The sequence below is a fragment of the Eretmochelys imbricata genome, chromosome 8, assembly GCF_965152235.1.
Source record: "Eretmochelys imbricata isolate rEreImb1 chromosome 8, rEreImb1.hap1, whole genome shotgun sequence".
Taxonomy (NCBI): Eukaryota; Metazoa; Chordata; order Testudines; family Cheloniidae; genus Eretmochelys; species Eretmochelys imbricata.
In genome coordinates this window covers 11,758,424-11,780,739 of record NC_135579.1, presented here as the reverse complement: position 1 = coordinate 11,780,739, position 22,316 = coordinate 11,758,424, and the positions used below count along the sequence as shown (strand labels likewise).

Below are 22,316 nucleotides of genomic sequence, written 5' to 3'. Positions count from 1 at the left end.
GGGGGAATTGGCTGTAACAATGTGCTACTTTTTGTTTGCCCTCCCTTCCCCCTGCCCCCCCCCCCCCATCTCTTTACAACATCAGCCACTGCTAACACTTGTGTCATGTTATTCTCTGCATCTGATCAGCGTAACTATGTAGACAGGTCATTTTGTAACGAAAGAGCCTAAGAAAGTGTTATGCCTGTAAAGCATGGAGGAATGTTTTATTTGTTCCTCATAAAACTAAAATGTCTGCCTCCTATAGTGGAGAACTGTTCTTGTAAGTGCTAAGCTCTCTTCCTTGGACAGGAAACTCATTTTGAAATTACAGTTTTCTAATGGTCCTTTAGGGAAGTTGAGGTAACCCACTTCCTTTTCAGGCATTAAAGGCAAGGAGAAAGCTTTGCTTTGGAGCAGAGGGCCACAAAGGGAGAGGGGGAAATCTTTTCTTTTTGCTTCTCCCTACTCCTCTGCCATCACTCCAACAAGAATCCAACAAGCTGCCAGTGCATCGAAATGACCCACAGCCCAGCAAAAGTAAGCTGCAAGCACATGTTCCTTCTCAAGCACTGATGCCCTCTCTGCCCTCCCCTCCCGCATTTAATTTAAGCATTATCAATATTATAAATGTATCTAGTAAAGATAGTACTGAAGCCAGATCCAAATCAACCCTCCAGATCACACCACCTCCAAACTTTTGGGGTCAAGAAGGTTCAAAATCTTTCTTGGACCCTAATAATTTGGCTGGAGTCACTCTCCTCTAACATCAGTTTTACACCAATTGTAAATTGTAAGATTTCAACATTTTACATGATTTAAGTGAAATGAAAATCTGGTCTTCTCTCCATAGGAAAAATTACACACATCTCTGAACTCTGGGTTGGAAGTTAACTATCCAGTTTGCATCTGAACTTTTAGGATAGGTCTATGTCACATGGTAACCTGGAGACAGTGGAATAAATCTCTTTAATTACTCAAATTTTGTAACTGACAAAAGTGCACTATCACGGAATCTACTGTAGGGCTTTATATTCCTTGAACAAAAAAAATGTGACCCAGTGGGTGTGATTTTTAAAACTAAATAAAGTTGTGAAATGAGGACTTGTTAAATTGAGGTTAGTTTTTTTTATAATTTCAGCAAAATTACCCCTTTTCTGCAGTACTTCAAATTCTCACATCTTTTCAAAGTCCAAGTGCAATACAAAAAACAATTAAAAGAATTCTGAGTCCTTGAGGTACCTCAAGTACTGTGCAATGTAACAAAATTATTGTGCAGTTATATTGGGTTCTTCTCTCATACTGCTTACCAAAATATTAGCACAGTAAGTAAAAAATAAAATAAAATAAAGTATTAATAAGACTAAACCAATGGATTTTTTGTTAACATAAAATCTTTTTAAATTCCAAGATTGAAATTAAGGAACATCAGCTCTTTCAGTTTGTCTTCTGAAAGAGAATGTCTCCGACAGGAGAAGACAAGATTATACAGCGAGTTGCTGCACTCAGCATCAGCTGTGTTTGTTATGGCATTTATGTATCTGAAAGCTAATGTTTTCAAACTCGGAAGATGGTCGGCTGTTGATGACCAAAACATGGTGATGTCAATTTCCCGTGACTGTAGAGTTCTCTGGATCGTGTCGGGTGCCACCTTCCCGATACACAAAGCAAACTCCTCTGCTGAAATGTCACTGAAGCCAGGAATTGAGGTGTAATCCTTCTTCACATGAGATATTACAGGAAGTCTTCTGGGGTTGAAAATCCTTATGCATTTTAGGAACTTAACTGAGGGCTGCCCACTCTCAGTATCACTAATGTACTACTTCAGCTTTTCAGCTGAATTGTCAACAGCTGAACAAAACAGGTTCACCAACTTGCTACTTTAATTAGTGGTTATTGTTAACACTCAGTTTTTGGAGGAAACCATTGTCTCTCTCAAGGAAAAACAGCAGTTTGTCCATTTTCTGAAAAGCAAAAAGAGTGCACAGTCTCTGGCTTTCAAATATAGCCATTAGGTCAATGATTGGCTTGCACATTTCATTGATAAAACAATCTTCAGCATTAAACATCGGGTTTCATCTGACAGCACTCTTTCAAGTTCCCGCAATGAATGCGTTGTCACACACCTCCATTTCTTCTTTAACAAAGCTGTGATAATATTGAAAGTGCTTTTCATGGTACTGAACAGTAGCAAACCAGCTGTTCCATCTAGTTGCCACTGGGTCTGGTGCCATTGTTATACTGGGAACTTTCTGCCTGAGGTAATTTAAGTACCTCATTTTCCTGTCCCCTGCCACATAGAACATTTGTGAGAAAGCTTTTACCAATGTGCTGACATCCTTGAATGGCTTACAAAAATGTTCCCCCACCAGATTGATTATGTGAGCAAAGCATGTTACATGGATGCTACCGGGAAACAGTCCAGACAGTACAGTTTTGTAAGCTTTCTTCATGTATGCGGCATATCCGTGTCAAACACAACCACATACAATTTGATAACTTTGCACAGTTTTGAATGACTGCTTGAGACACAGTGCTGTGATTTGTTTTCCGCAAGAAGTGCAAGTCAGCAAGATAGGAAGACCCTTTCCCAGTACTGGCTTTCACCACAGGTGCGAGTAAAATGTGAAGTACATAGCAGCCCTTGTCATCAGTCATTTCATTGAATATAACTGACACGTAGTTATCCTTCACTTTGTCCTCAAGTTTATTTCTCAGTTTTGTAGACATGTGTAAGTTATGCCTCTTGCAGCTGGTAACATCCTGGAACTGCACCACTATTCTTCATTCAAGTGTTTAGAAATTGGAATATAAAAGGATGGTCTGCCTTAGATAACAGTATGTTTGCAGAAAGAACGAGGAGTACTTGTTGCACCTTAGAGACTAACAAATTTATTTGAGCATAAGCTTTCATGGGCTAAAACCCACTTCATCAGATGCATGTTGTGGAAAATACAGTAGGAAGATATATATATATATATGCGCACACACAGAGAACATGGAAAAAAGCGGCACATGTTAAGATACAGTCACGGACAACCTCTAAGTGCTCATGTTGTGCTATTGTGGTTGTGTTGAAAGTGCACGCTGCATTCTTTGTGATTCTCCATGCAATGCAGCTTTTCTATTTAAATGCTTCTGTGATTGGATGAGTTGGTTTGCAATGGTCAATTTCCTCTGGTGGTCCAGAACAACATTGCACATTTTGCAAAAGATTTTTCTTCTATCTTCTAAAACCTGTCCAGGAAAATCTTGTACTTTCTCTTTTGCTGGTATATTTGCAATGTGGGATCTTTGTCATGGCATTTTCTGGCAAAATCGATCAATGGTCCCATGACTCTCAGTGTGATCCAACATTTTTCATGGTCTTTATCTGCTAAGGAATATTATGTAATATTATGCGACAATGCATAGTCAGATGTTTTATGCGGGAAATTACACAGGCGCATAATTGCATAATTCCCTGAGGTGTACCCACGGCACTTCAGACTACATACAGCCCTGCTTGGATTGCTGCTACTTTGGGACTAGGAGATTAACAACCGAAGTAGGACATTTCTCAACGGACATGCTGGGGCAAAGCCCTGCTCTTTCAAAAAGTGCCACTAAATGTTTAGCAACACACTTTTAAAATAAAAGATGTAAAAATATTGCACAGCTATGATTACACACATAAATTGGGTATTTGTGCATAAAAATGAGCATTTTTAGATGCCTAACTGGCCATTTGCACATATGAAAAATGGTTACTAATCTTCCGTAACTGTTGTTCTGCAAGATGTGTTGCACATGTCCATGGTAAATGCATGTGCAAGTCTAAGCATGCAATTGCACAGGTAGAGATGGACCTCCTCTTTTGGAAAATCTAGCCCTTAGTGTCCATGCAAAAGAGGCATGACCTCAGTTTTTAAGGCCTTATCTGAAAGATCCACACACAAACTACAGGAAACTCAATTTATACACCTCACAGGGCTTAAAAGCCGAGTGGACCCTGCTGGCTCAGTTTCACACCTCGTATTTCAAGGAGTCTAGGTCTTTCCAACCTGATGCTCAGCCCACTAAGCTACCCATTAGAATATATCCATTTAAAAAAAAAATACAGTCATTTTGAACAGTGCCATAGGCAGAATTTATGGGGAAGGCTAGAAAGGAGTCCAACGTTTTCAACAAGTTCCTTCTTTTCCCCATAGATTTCAATGGGACAAAGGACCAAATATGTTCTGCATCCCCAGGTTTCAGTGCAATCAAGGCAGTCACTTACTGTGTGTTGATTAATAGGTAGTGCTCATCTTGCACAGTTTCCAGACCTGCTAATGGCTGGTACATGAATAATGTCAGAGAGGTGGGACTCCCTTAAAAGGCAGCATATCAACACAGAGAAATCAAAGAGGACCCCAACCTCTGAATAGGCAAGGAGATGGAAACAGAGATTCACCCAACCGGAAGAACAGAGTTTTAGAGCAATTTTCAAAAGCAAGGGTAAACAAACAGGATTGAGGCTTTAGCTAGATGTGCAACACCTTTATTCTAGTCATTTATTTACTCAAGCATTTTGTTTCCAGATGGATAGTTACTATAGCAACCCTTATGTAAAGGGCCATAGGATGTGTACATCTGAGATACACCTTCTAAAAAGAATCGCACATCAAAATATTTATTTTGGAAAAAAAAGTTTCAGTAAGGAACACAAGTATCAGGTGGGGTTTAACATTTAAGGGACTGATTCTGCAACCCGGACACATGCCGAGGAGAGCTTTCTCATCCACAGTCCCTCTGAAAATCGAGAGTTAACCAACATAAAGGTTAAAAAATTGATCTCTAGAACACTGGTTTTCAACAAGGGGTCTGGGCACCCTTGGGGGGCTGTGAGCAGGTTTCAGGGTGTCTGCCAAAATAAACCAGAGAGGGGCCAGCATGACACTCTCTGGAGCCCAGGACAGAAAGGTGAAGCCCGAGCCCCACCATCCGGGGCCAAAGCTGAAGCCTGAGCAAATTAGTTTTGCGGGGCCCCATGTGACATGAGACCCTGGGCAATTGCCCTGCTTGCTACCCCCTAACACCGGCCCTGGCTTTTAATCTACTGGATATGCATAAAAACAGTTGTTGTGGGCTGTGGAATTTTTTTAGCATGTTGGGAGAGGGGAGGCTCAGAAAGAAAAAGGTTGAGAACACCTGGTCTAGCAGTCCTGTTCCGCCCTCCTCCCACCCCCCGTTTTTTAAAAAATATGTTGTTGTTGTTGCAGATTTAAAAACAACATTGTTCCAGTAAAAGAAAGGCTGAGAAAGGTGTATTGATAGGGAAGGAAAGTGTAATGCAAGACACCAGTTTGGATGTCATGTGACACTGTTTTTAATGGTTGGTTATGAAGCAAAAGCGTGGAATGGCTTTGGGGACAAGTTGTAATGTGAACATGTTGGTTTGGTTGATTTATATTTATATTTTGTCCATTAAGATTTTTAAATTAAATGGAAGAAAGTGGAGTCTTGTAAGTTACAAAGATTTCTCTTAAATACAATCCAGCTAAGACACTGTGTCCATGGGCATCTGTATCATTTGTATCAACTGAAAAAAATTCCCTTGCAAAATTTAGAACTGGGCAAACGGATTTCGGTAACAAAAACTGGTCTGAACCTGTTCCTAAAACTTGAACTAATTTTTTGGGCTACTGAGGTTTTTAAAAGTTCAGTTGGAAAAAAAAAAAGTTTTAAGAGAAAACAAAAGAGGTTGTGCACCTCTGCACTTAAGTCAGAGATAAGACCACAGGAAAAGCTGCGCTCTCAGCATTTCCTACTGAACCACAACCAAGTTGTATTAGAAATCTTCACAGAAAGCATGTTCTAGAGTGATTTTCAGAGTGAATTTTCATCCTAGAGGGTTGGGATGAGCCTCTGAACACTCATCTAAACTCAACATTGCTTACCTCTTGGGCATTTCATAAAATTCTCACTTGAATTAGTTTAATTTGTGTGTGCCACAAACCAGTTGTATGCCTTATACACTTTTCTTCACTATGGTGTTTCACTGCTCTGCTCTCGTCTAAAGAATTTAGGAACAAGCATGGACTTTGCGGTTAAAATAAAACAAGTCACTGAAGTGCTAAATGAAGCATGCACAGTAGCAACGTTTGACCTGGATGAAAACACATTTGATTCCATTCCCCTCCCCTCTGGATAGATAGTGGGTGGTTTCTATATTTTCATCTTCAACAAAATATTATTTCTCCTTAATGAATGTGATTCCTTTAAAGCTTTTTCTGGTCTAAATGACAAAACCTTTTCATTTGGTGGGCTTTCAGGGTTCTAGCCTTGCTTTCCAAATGCGAATATGGCTGACGGACCTGCTCTCCACGTTCTTTGGATGAACGATTTTTCCCTTTGTTTGGTTTATGTCTCTTGAACTAAAGTGATTTCTGCTGTATGGAAGCCCTTTGTCCACCTTCTCTTCAGGGAGATGAAATCATAGCTTTGCAAATTCAGCTTGTAACAGCTAACAGGTGACATGTTGAGACAAAGCCAATTTTTGAATAAAGGACTTCCGACAAGAAAGAAGTCAGAGCCTTCTGAAAACTGTTTGAAGCCTCTCTTCTAACCAAAGGAAAATTAAAAACAACACTGAGAAATCAAAGAAGAGTGTATGTTGGTATAATCCCATTGAGAAAACATGTCTTTGCTACGAAGCCAAGTATATGACAAGGAATCTGTTTATTGTATTTCTGTAAATTAATCCTTCCATCAGCATTTTACTGAGTTCAGAATTGTTTTACATGGTTCCAGGTTTTACCCCAATCAACCCCAATCAAGTATGATTGTTAAGAGTTTCCTGAATTCTTTCCCCTACATATTCCATTCAATCCCCCATGGAACCTCTAGTCTTAACAGCAATGGTAGAATCATTTAATAACTCTTCCCCCCCCCCCCCCACATTCCTATAAAACAATTCTCAGCCTTGACTCAAAGTCAGAGAAATTTGATGGAGTGAAAATCTATTAAAGGGATTTTTTTTTTTTTTTTTTACTCTGTGCAAGCCTTGGTGTTCACCCACTAACCTCAACAAGGCAATCATACTCTTAGGAATGTGATAAAAAACCTTCATGCACTGGCGCCTGGGCTATATCAAAACTGGGCCTTGTTGAGCAATAACTGTTAACTCTGTCAAGTTATTGTAAGTTTTGTGAGGCAGATGACAGACTGATGTTTACATAAAATACAAGTTGAGGCCACAAAAGCCACTTCCACTTAAACCGTTCTGATCTGACTCAAACTTCTGTTCAGCTCTTTTCTCCTTTCTACACTCTTAAGCTTTCCATTATTCTTTGCAAGCATCAATATCATTCAACTGTCGAGCTTTTTAAAGTTCCAGGTTAATCACTGAAAAAGGTACAAGGAGTTCAGTTTTTAGGGCACTCTGACAGCAAATTCAAGCTTAAATGAAAATTGATGTGCAATGTTTAGATCCTGCCTACAGCACAGTTCCTTTCCCTCAACTTGGCATATTCCTATTTAACTCAAACTAAAAAAAAATTTTTTTTTGCAGTGGCGTGTCCTCTCCATAGTAGTTTACACTCACTCTTAACAGTTTACATATGTTTAAAAAAATGTATTCAAACATGATTAACCTAACTGCTGCCAGACGTTACTTGATCGAGTACAGCAGTATGTTTTGGCCTACCTGGTTCACAGTACAGAAGACTACTAATGTCTTAAGACTTGGTCTTGGTTTAACTTTTGACCTTTGCAGGCATATGTAATGAACCTGCATTTACACAAATTAAATAAATAAATAAATAAATAAATAAGGTGGTGGATGCCAAACACCCACTGAAGCCCTAAGTTTGGGGAAACAGCGAATGCCAAAGGCATGAGTAATGAAAGAAAAGCAGATGACCTCATACTGAATGTCTGGTTTTTGGCTCAACTTATGTCAAAGGGAAAGTTTCTGAATTCTGGGAGCAGAAAGAGAGGATGCATGGAATGTGTGTGTACAGAGGGTGTGAATATCTGTGTGCTGAGATAATGTGCAAGCATGCTAGGCAAAGCAAGGCACTGGTCCATAGTAAGGTCAGAAGCCAACCCTCAAGATTTCACTGACCTAACAGAGTTCTTACCACTATAAAGTCAAGATTTATCTAGCTAAGTCTAATAATATTTTTACTGCTTTGCTCTCCGAGTTTCATACCATTCTCCACACCATAGTATCTGCTTCACTTCTATTAGACACTGCCTCTAAGATTAAAAAGAAGCTAGATCTAATGATTGAGAATATTTTGATTTTTAATAATAAAAAAAGTGATTTTATCCCATCGTCCTTCCCATGCCCCAAATTTTTTCTGTATCAAAAGATACTCTTCTTGGAGGCCATAATAATCACAAATTTTTGCAGTCAGTATATCTTTGTAGGTTATTCTGAAAGTGAATGTTAATGTGTTTAACAGTATTTTTTTTGTCCTGATCATCTCATACAATTGGTGCAGTGGTGATGATGTAGCATATTTAAGCCATCACTGCCACAATTGGTCTCTCTCTCCATTTGAGTTAAGTTGCAAACCTCCACATTTTACTACTTTGGATGTTTTTCTGGTGGTACATCACTGAGATTTCTTTTCTTCTAAATGAAGTTGGTGCTCATGGTACGCAAGTGGTGGATTGATAGGCCTAGAGACTGGAGTCTTCTGACTGAACGCAGGGGATTAGACAGGCTCTTACTGTGGAGAGAGCAAAGCCCAGGGGAGAATTGGTAGGGTCACTGGAGCTCAGAGGGGCTTCGAGAACATTGATGGAGAAGGAAAATGATTAGAAGTTTTTCCAAGACCAGAATCCTGGATCTGAAAGCTTTGAGAAAGTTTGGCTAGAAATCCAGATACAAAGTATCCAACTGTCCCCTTTCCCTGTGATGTCACCAAAAATCCAAGTTTGAACATCTCAAACTTTAATGGAGGATTCATAAATTGAACCTACATCCTGACCTGAACCTTAAAGTTAGGTCCTCTCATCATTATGATGATCTGGATCCCCAACCACTCAACAGGGCACTCTCAAATTTGGGGTAAATTCACAACCAGATTCCAACTTTGCAGATCAAATCCATCTGCCATTAAAAAGTTTTTGTTACCACAGACCTTCAAGGAAATGGAGGAGATACAACAACAGGTTTGAGAACTTTCACAATGTGCACCAATGAAGAACTTCATCTGAACAAAAGTACAGGCAACTCTTCCACACACACAAGGATTAAATATGCTTGCTTCTCTAACAGATTTTGGACTTTGTTGATTCAGAAATACTTTATCAACATTAACAATTAATACTAACAAGAGCTTTGTGAGTATTACCCCTATTTTAGAAGGTGGGAAGCTGGGGTTACTGTAACATCTTCATTCAATGTGTGCCATAAGAGGGATTAAAACTCAGAAGTTCTAGTCTTATGTTCAGATCACACTTCTCTCTAGCAGCCTAATGTGGGTCACACATTAAAATATGTTGCCTGGACCGAGTTTAAATATTGACTCATTCAGAGCAAATTCATTTTGGAAAGTGACATGCTGACTTAAAAGAATTTGCATTTGCATAAACTGTCATACTGATGTCAAATTTCACTTGTGAAGAGGAGCTATCTAGCCATCAGCTGAAGTGTGTACACACCTTTGCATACCCCCATATGGGTAGACTAAATGAGATTCAGAAAAAGAGTTTGTCCTCTCAGTCACAAGTCAAAGCCTGCATGTGGCTTAGCCCTGAGCACTGCCTTACAAAGGCAGGAGGTGTAGAATAAGGGAAACGTTTACACAGCTGACAACAATGGATGTCCTCCTTCTTCCCACTTCTCTGTCCTGGGATGATGTCAGGCCCAAATGGGGAGTGGTGAAGAGAGGCACCACAAACTGCACAGAGAGATGGTTTTTGATTTCTCTCAGTAATAAGAGAGAGCCTTTTTCCAAGATCAGGCAGGGTTTTAGAACAGACAAAAAGAATGTAAAGCAAAATTTACCACAGTTTTCATTTTGTGTTGCAGTTTTACGGGGGAAAAAAAAGAAGGTAAGTAATAAAGGTGATGCTATCACTAAAATAAATAAATATCAACTTTTGCTGCTGTCAATATCAAGATTTAGTGACTCAAGGAGGTAAATATTAACCAAGGCTAATATTTATGAAGGTAGAAAATAAATCACAGTGACTGAAATCAGAAGGCAGCCAACCGTATGTATTGTCCCATACACTATTCCAAAAAGATACCCATCACAAACGAGATTTTCATTTAAGTTTATACTTTGAACTACAGCTTTGTTTACCTGCATTTTCCATTGTATGCTATGAAGGTTTAGTACATGAAACCTTTTTTTTTCCTTCATTATCTTACTTAACAGTCCAAACTACACGCTGTTCTGGGAAGCTGAAATTAATTATTCCTGTGTGTTAAGTTAAACATGTGCGTAAGTATTTACAGGATCGGAGCCAAAGCCAGCAAGGCTTATAGGAGAAAGGAAACGCTTCATTTATATAGGTCGGAAGCACTCTGATTCATGCATTTATAGGGCTGGAAGGGAAGACTGTTAAACATTTAATTGATAACGTTACACAGTTTTAAAGTTAAACAGGCACATTTTACAAGTATAAAGCTGTCTAAAGTAACTGTAACAGTCTCACCTCTGCTATGAGGATGGCACAGAACCAACACAGAAAGTGGAATGTTACAAAGAAGCTTTGCCACTACAGTTCTTTAGCAAGGCCATGGCTGGCACTGGTACAACTCAGTGTAAGAGATACGCCATCAACTTAAAAAACCACATCCATCTGTGAATGTTTACAAGGGACAGCTAAGGTTACTAGAATTTAAGGGAGGAAGATGGCAACATTCATCCAATCCTCTGTTAAGTGCTTCAGCATGACCCATGTCACCAACATGGTGTCTGAATGCCGATCAGTGGCCTCATGGTCTGAAAAGCAACCATCTCAAACAAAATGGCACTTTTTAGGGCAAACATCATAAAAGGAGAAACCTTTAATGGTGCTTTTCAAGATGTCATACAAAAAGAAGCTCAAAGAAGCTAGAGGAACGTATTTTTCTTTTTCAGTTTGTTTGCACTGTGTATTAGACATCACTTTGTGTGTACTCAGCAACACTGTTTCCCCTGATTACTCAGTTTTTCCCGCGGTGAAGGAAACACATGGACCCTAGAAGTCTCTTAAGTTGATCATACTTAAGTCCAGCCTTGGAGTGCATGGCTTATGCCAGAATCAATCAGATCACAACAGAGCCAAAAATGGGATCATTGCTTAAAAGTTGCATGTTTGAATGGAAGAAAACATATCATGCTAGAGATGAAAATGTTTTAACTGTTTCAAAAGAACACTGTCAATGGATAATTTTTAAAATCCTTTGACCCTTCATGTGCTACAATTAACAATAACCCCCAGAAAACTTGGAACTCTAATCTGCTTCTAACCAATGGATTTTTTTTTTTTTTAATTGTGAAATACTAGGCTACCCACGTACTCTCCCTACCCCCAGAAAAAAGTTCACTGGGGCATTTGCTTTGAAAAATAAAATATATTTAGGTTGTATTCCTATTTTATGAGCCTGTGTAGTTTTTGAGCAGCAAGCAGAACACAAGAGGTGAACAGCAGTTCGAGTTAATGAATCTGGACATCATACAAAAGTGCTCATTTGGGGCGAGCAGTTAAACGTATTGGACTTGAACATGACTTATTTTTCAGCCAGTAAACGGCCTGGAATAATTTTCCACATCTAAAATGAATCAAGAAGAAACAGCAGGCAACTGACTTGGAGTACCTGAAACTCCACTGAGAAATTCTACTGATGTCGTAATGCATGAGAACAAAGCTCAAGTCACCAGAACCCCAGAGATGGAATTTTAGCTCTGGAATTCAGAAGGTACTTGTTTTATATTTTAACAGAATACATGGACAGACAATAAAATCCAGTCAAGAAAAAAAATGTTAATGGAAAAAACAGACATTTCAAGTTTTCTCCTACCTAACTTCGTTAAGTGCAGAACAAACATAAATCAAAAAAGTCTGATTTTTTTTTTCTGTATTCCTGTTCTCCTGCTGTTTTACACACTTCTCCCCTCTTCATATGCTGTGACATTTTGGCAACTGAAACTTGTTTTCTGTGTAGAGGAGCCAGTTAACAAAAAAATCACCCAGGACTGTTTCTTCCTGCCTTTAAAGCATGCTCAGGAGATTTCTGTTTTCCTTTTTGAGGGTCAAGGAGTGTCTTTCTCTTTCTGTCAAAATATTCATAATATACAGACGTAACAACTCCTGCAAATTATGGGCCCAAAGGGAAGACATGTGGTTGGGTGTATGGCCAGGCCAGTTTAAGCAAAACTAAGGACCTATACAACATCATTTCAATGGGGGTTCTTCCTGAGAGACCCAAGATTCAATATGTGACTTCTTGGACTGCCGTAACCTCTTATGCCAAGACAACTGGAGGCATGGGTATTCCAGAACTAGTGTGCACGTATACAGAGGAAATTGGGGGCATGGTGGATTGTAGTTTCCTGCTAAAGAGGATAAGGGAGAAAAGCCAGCAACATGCCACCCCCAGTGCCACGATAAGGTGAGGAGACTCCTCGAGGAGCTCAAGGTTATTACCATCACATGAACCAGTCTGTAATCCACATAACTGGCTCTGGAGCACGAGGAAGCATTTTGGATGTCCTGACCTAGCTCCCCTGCATATTTGGCTGCACTGTCTGAACTAGCCTGGATTGAAGGACGGGATGTCACAAACCATGAATTACAAAATGACAGTGTGAGATGCTGAAGTATCCAAGTAGAACTGACATGCTCATTTCATTCTGTAGCTTTAGTGTGTGGCTAGTGTGTTCACAGCCACGTACCTCACAACCTTTGGCAAAATAAATATATGTCTTCGCCTCCTTCTTCTCCCACACACACTTTCGCCTCCAAGGCATTGTAGATGTTACGTATTATTTCCTTGAAAGAAAAGCACAACAAAGATGTGCACTAAGGATGTTCGTAGAAACCTACATAGGTTGGATGTGCTGACAAACACAAGTATTTTGTGATACAACTTTTAGAACAGTAAAGGGATCTTGTCTGACCTGACGATATTTCAGATGTCAAATGTACTGAAAAATGAGATAAAGACGATTGTTTTACTAGCTTGAAAGCAGAAGCCAAACTGTAGATTTAATGATTATTCCTTTTTCCTCTGTCATTTTTATTGCAGAAAAATAAAGGCTGCAGGGACGATGTACTGGATAGCCTTTGCAAAGGAGCTGCTAGAACACTCATGGTACATTTTCTATTCCTCAAGTTGAAAAATGGCATATCAAAATTACATGTTTTTCAGCTCAAAGCAGGGGCCATATTCTTTCTTGTTAGTGGCAGTGTGTGGTAATGCTCAGAAAGTTTGTGCGTATAAGTAATGAAAGGCAGAAAACGAAATATAGGTTGGGAAGCATCAGGATAAGGGGCAGAGAAAAAAATGGATGAAAATACAGTGTGCCAGTACAGTATGTTTGGGGGTGAAGTGCTAATGAAACATGGCCAAACTAAATCCTTCAAGGTGCCAAGGGGATAAAGAATAACCTCCTAACTAGAGTCAGACCTGAATCAGAACTCTAAACCTAAATAGCTGTGAACTTTAGGAAATTCAAAGCCCAGACTGAACTTTGTAGTTGAACCCTCTCTCTGCAGTAGGCCAAACCAAAACCTCAGATCTGAGCGCCCAAATTTTGGGTAAGTTCAAATCTAACTCCAAAATTAGACTTCACAGCTTGGGCCCATGCCTACTGTGCTTTTAACCAGTCTGAGTGCTAAAGAATTGAAATAAGAGCCATAATCTGTATGTACAAAACCTAATTTCAAAATTCCATTAGCCTTTTCTCTTGACTATCTCTGTGACCTCTTTATACAACACCACTTGCTGAAAGTTAATGGGGCATACAGAAAAGTTTCTAGACATTCCATTTAACTGAAAAGCTCTTTAGTGGCAATGAACTTTTGTATTTTATATTTCTCTTATACTTTTCAGCAGACAACACTAACTACCTTTAACCTAGAAGGGGTATATCAATAATATAAAGTTTGTTTACTGTTCTGTGAACTCTACAGAGTACAAGAACAGCCATATCTCATACAAATAGAAATGGCACAAACAGGACTGTTACAATTCAAAGGGGAGAAGAAATGTTAGAGGTTAGGTAACAAAACTACCTCATATAGCAAGAAGAGATACAAAACAACAGCAAAAGAATTCTAACACTGCCTGCACAATCCTTAGTGTAGAGAATATAGTTGCTTTGGAATAAACTGGTCTATTGCCTGTATGTTCATATGGTTTTTAAAATGTTACGATAATTTACATGAACATACAAGAAAACCCTAAATTCAAAATACTTCAGTTTCCCTCTCCCCCCTCCTTCTAGGATCACCTCTTTGGGAGCTGGGCTTTTATCCCCTGCAACCAGGTTTCCCAGAAGGCACAGATGTTAAAGAAACATCTTTCCTTTTCTACTCTCTTCTCCATTGCCTAAGCTATCCCTGCCCTGGAAAGCCTTTAAGTCAAGCATTTAAATGGTAACATGTGCTGCTCCTTAGCACTACCTCAAGCACACCTGTATTGCTTTGCTTAAAAGGACAACATTCAAAGCACTCTCTTCTTAAGGGACATTTCAGCTGGGGGTACTCAGGTGAAGGGGGGAGGGATTTTGTTTCAAAGGGAATCTACAGGGTTTAAGAAGAAATCCAGCAAAAAAGACGACAATCTGCAAGAAAGTATAGAAAGGCAGGGAAGGTTTGGTGGCTGACAGAAAAACAAGGTAATTAAAATAGTTTCTACGCACATGAATCAGGCTGACTACCAATTACTCCCTTAAATTACTAGTCTTATATGTCTTCAATTCTCAGAGGCTGGCAGGCAATATGCCAAATGACTCACCAGTGAAAAACAGGCAAACAACTATGGGGCTGTGCGAACGGAAGTACTAATAAACAGAAGCCACAGAAAATTGTCCGACCACCACTTAAAAGACACATCAGTACGATCATGCTCCATTCTTAAAAAGAAATGACTGAGATACAAAAAGCACTCAGAATGCGCTCAGGAGCCAGGAACTTACAGCTGGCTAGTACAATTACATCTATATTCTCTGAAGGAGGATTCCAGTAAGAGATACAAAATTCTGGTAGGAATGAAAAGAAAAATCTATGGAACTACCTAAAGTAGTCCAAAATATTATAAAAAGCTTAAAATATAAACCCAGATAACATTTTAGTGGGTTTATTTTTAGCATATAAAAGCAAGCTAATAGTATGAACACTTTAAATACAGTGCTATACACCTATTTAGTTTTGACACCTGATAGCCCTGTTGTTCCAATTGGAATGTAACCAGTACCAAAGTCTGCATCAAGTGTGGCAAATTAAGGAAAAAAATGCTATAAAACTATTCTATAGACACATTCAATGGCAGGTAACTGAAGGATTCTGGCAGCATATGTTGTCCTTTGAATATGAATTAACACTCATTTACATTGCCCATGTGTATCTATTCAGTTTTTTAAATATACATTAAATTTATACTTAAAAGTACAGCAACAATTGCAAAAAAAACTAACAAACCTGTACTATTAGCTACTTAATTAAATGAACCACTGGCTGATAAAATCACCCATCAATCTGCTAAATTCTTGTTTTGAAAACTATGCTCTAAAGAGAGACCACATTCTCCAAGAGGTAGGCCTAAAAGTCAGATCTACCACTGATATTTTGGTCAACAGACATGCCTCAGAACAGCTGTCTTCCACTGAAGGAGAAACAGTGTACAGTGAACATTTTGAATCTGACAGGTTTCAGAGTAACAGACGTGTTAGTCTGTATTCGCAAAAAGAAAAGGAGTACTCGTGGCACCTTAGAGACTAACCAATTTATTTGAGCATAAGCTTTCGTGAGCTACAGCTCACTAAGCTTATGCTCAAATAAATTGGTTAGTCTCTAAGGTGCCACAAGTACTCCTTTTCATTTTGAATCTGATATGTTGTAAGTTCCTTTTGAGGTTTGTTAAAAAAAAAAAAACAATACAACACTGAAGGAGAATGCTTTTAGACTGCACTCATTGTCTCCTACCTCCAGCATCTGCTGTGGCAGTGTCTGTAGCTACTCTGAGATCACCGCAAGCAAGAGTAGTCTTGGTGGTGAGAGCAACATCAATGTAACTTTAAAAAAAAAGAAAAAATCACACACACACAAAAAACCCAGGCTTAAGTCACATGCTTTACTACATGCTGCTACATTCATGAAAAGGCAGATAAACTAATTCCTCCTCCCCTTGCCCAGCTGATCAAGTAAATTATAGAGATGGCATACCTTCCTCTAAAGCATCAGTTGTTGACCACTTGCAGAGGACCAAATGAAACAATTACGAAGTGGAAGTACTGACAGAGAGAGATAAGAACCAAAGCAGGTTTTCCATTTGCCCTTACTGCTAGTAATTCAGACCTCTTGCACCAATTTGGTTCTGCTGAATCTTGATTCTTGTTGAAGCTTCTAACCCATATGCACAGGCTCCATAAACCAATCTGAGTACATGGTTTATACCCGATTATTTAAATTCAGTGTATAACGTCAAGTTTCAGAGTAACAGCCGTGTTAGTCTGTATTTGCAAAAAGAAAAGGAGTACTTGTGGCACCTTAGAGACTAACCAATTTATTTGAGCATGAGCTTTCGTGAGCTACAGCTCACTTCATCGGATGCATACCGTGGAAACTGCAGAAGACATTATATACACAGAGACCATGAAACAATACCTCCTCCCACCCCACTCTCCTGCTGGTAATAGCTTATCTAAAGTGATCATCAAGTTGGGCCATTTCCAGTACAAATCCAGGTTCTCTCACCCTCCGCCCCCCCACACACAAACTCACTCTCCTGCTGGTAATAGCCCATCCAAACTGACCACTCTCCCTACAATGTGTATGATAATCAAGGTGGGCCATTTCCAGCATAAATCCAAGTTTAACCAGAATGTCGTTGGGGGTGGGGGGTGGGGGAGAACAAGGGGAAATAGGCTACCTTGCGTAATGACTTAGCCACTCCCAGTCTCTATTTAAGCCTAAATTAATAGTATCCAATTTGCAAATGAATTCCAATTCAGCAGTTTCTCGCTGGAGTCTGGATTTGAAGTTTTTTTGTTTTAAGATAGCGGCCTTCATGTCTGTGATTGCGTGACCAGAACACTTCAATCTCTCTGGTCACGCAATCACAGACATGAAGGTCGCTATCTTACAACAAAAAAACTTCAAATCCAGACTCCAGCGAGAAACTGCTGAATTGGAATTCATTTGCAAATTGGATACTATTAATTTAAGCTTAAATAGAGACTGGGAGTGGCTAAGTCATTACGCAAGGTAGCCTATTTCCCCTTGTTCTCCCCCCTCCTCCCCCCCAACGACGTTCTGGTTAAACTTGGATTTATGCTGGAAATGGCCCACATTGATTATCATACACATTGTAGGGAGAGTGGTCAGTTTGGATGGGCTATTACCAGCAGGAGAGTGAGTTTGTGTGTGGGGGGGCGGAGGGTGAGAAAACCTGGATTTGTACTGGAAATGGCCCAACTTGATGATCACTTTAGATAAGCTATTACCAGCAGGAGAGTGGGGTGGGAGGAGGTATTGTTTCATGGTCTCTGTGTATATAATGTCTTCTGCAGTTTCCACGGTATGCATCCGATGAAGTGAGCTGTAGCTCACGAAAGCTCATGCTCAAATAAATTGGTTAGTCTCTAAGGTGCCACAAGTACTCCTTTTCTTTTAAGGTCAAGTTTATTAGCCCTAAAAATCACTCTCACAGATCTTGGGAGACAGACCAGTCCTCACTTACAGACAGACCCCAAACCTGACGCAAATACTCACCAGCAACCACACACCACACAACAAACACACTAACCCAGGAACCTATCCTTCCAACAAAGCCCGATGCCAACTCTGTCCACATATTTATTCAAGTGACACCATCACTGGACCTAATCACATTAGCCATGCCATCAGGGACTTGTTCACCTGCACATCTACCAACGTGAAATATGCCATCATGTGCCAGCAATGCCCCTCTGCCATGTATATTGGCCAAACCGGACAGTCTCTACGCAAAAGAATAAATGGACACAAATCTGACATCAGGAATCATAACATTCAAAAACCGGTAGGAGAACACTTCAACCTCTCTGGCCACTCAGTAAAAGACTTAAGGGTGGCATTTTGCAACAGAAAAGCTTCAAAAACAGACTCCAATGAGAAACTGCTGAGCTTGAATTAATATGCAAATTAGATACCATTAACTTGGGTTTGAATAAAGACTGGGAGTGGCTGGGTCATTATACATATTGAATCTATTTCCTTAAGTTAAGTATCCTCACACCTTCTTGTCAACTGTCTAAATGGGCCATCTTGATTATCACTACAAAAGTTTTTTTCTCCTGCTGATAATAGCTCATCTTAACTAATTAGCCTCTCACAGTTTGTATGGTAACTTCCAACTTATCTGTATGTGTGTGTGTATATATATATCTTCATACTATATGTTCCATTCTATGCATTCGATGAAGTGGGCTGTAGCCCACGAAAGCTTATGCTCTAATAAATTTGTTAGTCGCTAAGGTGCCACAAGTACTCCTGTTCTTTTTTCATTACATTTAAGATTAATGTCAAGTTAATGCCAGAGGGAGAATGTTTTTAGAAGCAAATGTGAAACTTCTAAGACAGGGAGGAGTGTCTTGTAGGTAATGAACTGCACTTGGACTTGGGAGATCCAGATTCTATTTCCACTTCTGCCAAATCCTATGAAACCATAGGAAAGTTATGTAATCTCTGTGCAACTCAAAGTCCTAATCTGTAAAATGGGGAAAATAGCACTTACCTACCCCAACAAGGCATTATGAGGATAATTTAATTGCTTCTAAGGTCCTTGTGCACTCCAATGATGGTAGCAATAGAAAGACTATAAATGAAAATAAGCTGTGCTGATTTGGTGCAGCTGGATAGAGTGCACAAGCACAAGTTTGCTGATTAAGTCTAACTGTAAAGCCATATGTCTCAAATTCATAATCAGCAAAAATGATCAGTTCACCTCCAACAAGGATTGAATTTGGAAGTTAAGATACATCTCATGTTCATACAATGCTGAAAGTGTACCCAGCATTGTATAAACATGGAAGATGACAAGTCCTCTGCCCAAAGGAGCTTACATTCTAACAGACAAATACAACATGAACAAAAAGATTAGGTGCAAGAATGGGACCAAACAGGAGTACAGCTCTGAGGGTTCAATTAACACTTACTGAGGTCCATGAGAAACCCTTAGAAAAGCTATGCGCAAGATAAGGATTTTATAACAGACTAAACCAAAACTCAGGATTGGAATGCCGTCAAAATAAGGAAACTTTGATCTAGGTCTGGACCTGGTAGTTTGGGCCTATAGGTACAACTGAACTAGATCTTATTTTAGCCTTTCATAAATCTGCAGAACTAGTTTTTCTGATTGCTTGCATATTGTAGGAATTCTATTTATGCATTTTTAATTCTCACTGCTGCTATTTTGCATTGTTCTATCAAACTTACCAGTCAGGTATTCGAGTACAGCAGCCATGTACACAGGGGCACCAACACCAATTCTGTACTTTGGGTGACCTTTCTTAATGTAACGTAGCATTCTTCCTACAGGGAATATGACTCCAGCCTTCGCTGAGCGGGAAGTCTTGGTTGACTTCTTCTTTCCACCCCTGCTGGACATTTTGTCTATATTGGGTCTAGAACAGCACACTGTAAACAAAGGAAAAATTAAGGTTACCAGTAAGGAATACAACACTTAATGCTTTCAGATGACTATTATTCTTGCATCCATGGAAAGAGTACAACTCATTTTTTCATCAGTGACAAAATCAACAGATTTTTTGACTGCTAAAATGTCATATGCTGAATTTTAGCTATGTTGAACTGTTACTTTGAAGTTGGCATTTTAGAGTTGTATCAAAGGTGCCTAAAACTTATCCACATAAAGTTTTACAAGTTGTTCTATAGTGGATACTCCATCGATGCATCCGATGAAGTGAGCTGTAGCTCACGAAAGCTTATGCTCAAATAAATTGGTTAGTCTCTAAGGTGCCACAAGTACTCCTTTTCTTTTTGCGAATACAGACTAACACGGCTGCTACTCTGAACTCCTTAAAATGGTGAAGTTTGCTTGCCATAACTTTGTTTATAATACAAAATGTGTGATCCAGAGATTGGCTGGTGAGAAATCAGACCTTTCAATATTTACATTCATCTAGAGCTTCCTCTTATCCTTGAAGATCCTAAAGGATTTTACCATAGATAAGTATCACTGAATGCAGCCATCTCTGAGGTGAATCATGGCAGTCATAGTAAAACAGGGCTTGAGAGTGAAGGGAGGGAAAATTTTGACCAAAGACACCGAGCAAACCTCTACTCTTATGGAAAAAGCCATTGGCTACATTTTCAAAGTACAGTATATAATTGTGCTGCTAATGTGTAGGTGCAATTACCATGATTGTGTGTGCACAAAACTGGGTAAGAGCCTGCACTAATGCCTATCCAGATTAAATTATTGTTAAGGCCAGATATACAAGCAACAGATGTCTAGGTATAAAGGGCCCTACCTTAGCAGTTCTCAAATTGTGGGTCAGCACCCAAAGTGGGTCACAATCCCATGTTAATGGGGTCACCAGTGCTGGCGTTAGACTTGCTGGCACATGGGCATGAAGCCAAAGTCCAAGCCCCACCACCCAGGGCTGAAGCTAAAGCCCCAGGGCTTCATCCTTGGGTGGCAGGAGTCAGGCTTTGGCTTCAGCCCTGGGCGACGGGCCTCAGGTTGCAACTTCCCAGCCCAGGGCTGAAGCCCTCAAGGTTTGGCCCCTCCCCAGGGCGGTCGAGCTTGGGCTTTGACCCCACTGTATGGGGCAGTGGGGCTCAGGCATCGGTCCCTCTTCCCGGTGTCATGTAGTAATTTTTGTTGTCCAATTCTGTGGTGGGGGTCACAGTGCAATGAAGTTTGAGAAACCTTGGACTCGATAATCTCAAAGTCCCTTCCAGCCCCATACTTGTATGATTCTAGGTCCCTGCAGAAGAGCAGTACTCAGTTTAAAGTTCCGCAGAAGACCCATGCATAGTGAACTATAACTCCTGTAGTTTAGCTGTTTTGGAAGGACAGAGGGATGAGATGAACTCATACGAATCTAGCTGTCTCCAAACTGAGGCTCAAACCACTGAGACATCGACTCCAGGAATTTGATAAACTTCAATCTGATTCCTTTCTTCCCCTAATATGACTAGTCTATACACACGACAGATGTCTGATAACCGTATTTTAATTTACTGCAGTATAGAAACCTGCTGCTGATACTTCTGGCAAATGCCTTGTTACCTTTTGATACTTGCCAGAGTATAACTTTTAAACAGAAACAGGCAAAGCCCCATAGAGCCTGAGAGCTCCCAAGTTCCCAAAATATTTTTGGGGGGTTGGGCTACTGGTTTGTAAAACCAGTTCATGATTCTCTTCTCCTCCCCACCACTGCTCCCCATAATACACATATAGTAATGAGATTTTTTTTCTCAGAAAGGAGATTGAGTTTAAAAAAAATATTTTATTAGCCAGACGGAAACCAATGGTCTATTAGCGATACAGCCCCTAGTCCTCCCATCTCCTGCCCCAAATCCAGCCTGGCACAAATGAGCACCTGTTAGACAGGTTTTTCAGTGTAAATTTTTTTCTCTCCTTTTTTCACAGTTTGTGTTTATTCTTCACTCGGCTAATGCTCTGCTCCATTTTTCATTCTGTTCTTCAACTGGATTTTTTTTTCTGTGCAATCTCTTTACAGTGGAACACAAACCTAATACCATGTGTGTCAAACTTGAAACACACAATGACTGAGTTCAAAATTAGGTAAAACAGGTTCACCCAACCATATTTTTAAATTCTGCAACTTTGGCTATAAGGCTTCTGATGTGTGCTGACATACCTTGCAGACTTTCAAATCCCAACTAGTCACTGAGCACCAGATTGCATCAGTCTCAAATTAGGATTACTTCTTATGACTACGACCTTATTTTAAACATCTAATGAACATGCTCTTTCCCTCCCACTTGCACGGAGGGCTGTATTCCTCAACAATTCAATACCTGCGCGAAAGACTGAGTGAAATCAATGAGTGTTTTATTGCCTGCTGAAGGCAAACAAAATCTAGCTCTAGACTATTCACTTTGACACAGGTTATATTAGTGTTATGAAACTGACTTTGTTCAAAAACAAAGTCAGACAACCTTGGAGG

The 22,316-nt window shown here is 39.8% G+C and overlaps 1 protein-coding gene across 4 annotated transcripts in view; it reads right to left on the bottom strand.

Moving 5' to 3' along the window:
- The window catches only part of MACROH2A1 (macroH2A.1 histone), a 71,433-nt gene that overhangs the window by 39,011 nt on the left and 10,106 nt on the right, over positions 1-22,316 (bottom strand). For all 4 annotated transcript variants that reach the window (XM_077825234.1, XM_077825236.1, XM_077825235.1 and 1 more), the window contains exon 2: positions 19,591-19,791. In XM_077825234.1, coding sequence (XP_077681360.1) covers positions 19,591-19,762 — 172 coding nt within the window. In that variant the 5' untranslated portion in view covers positions 19,763-19,791. The remainder of the gene's footprint in view (positions 1-19,590; positions 19,792-22,316) is intronic.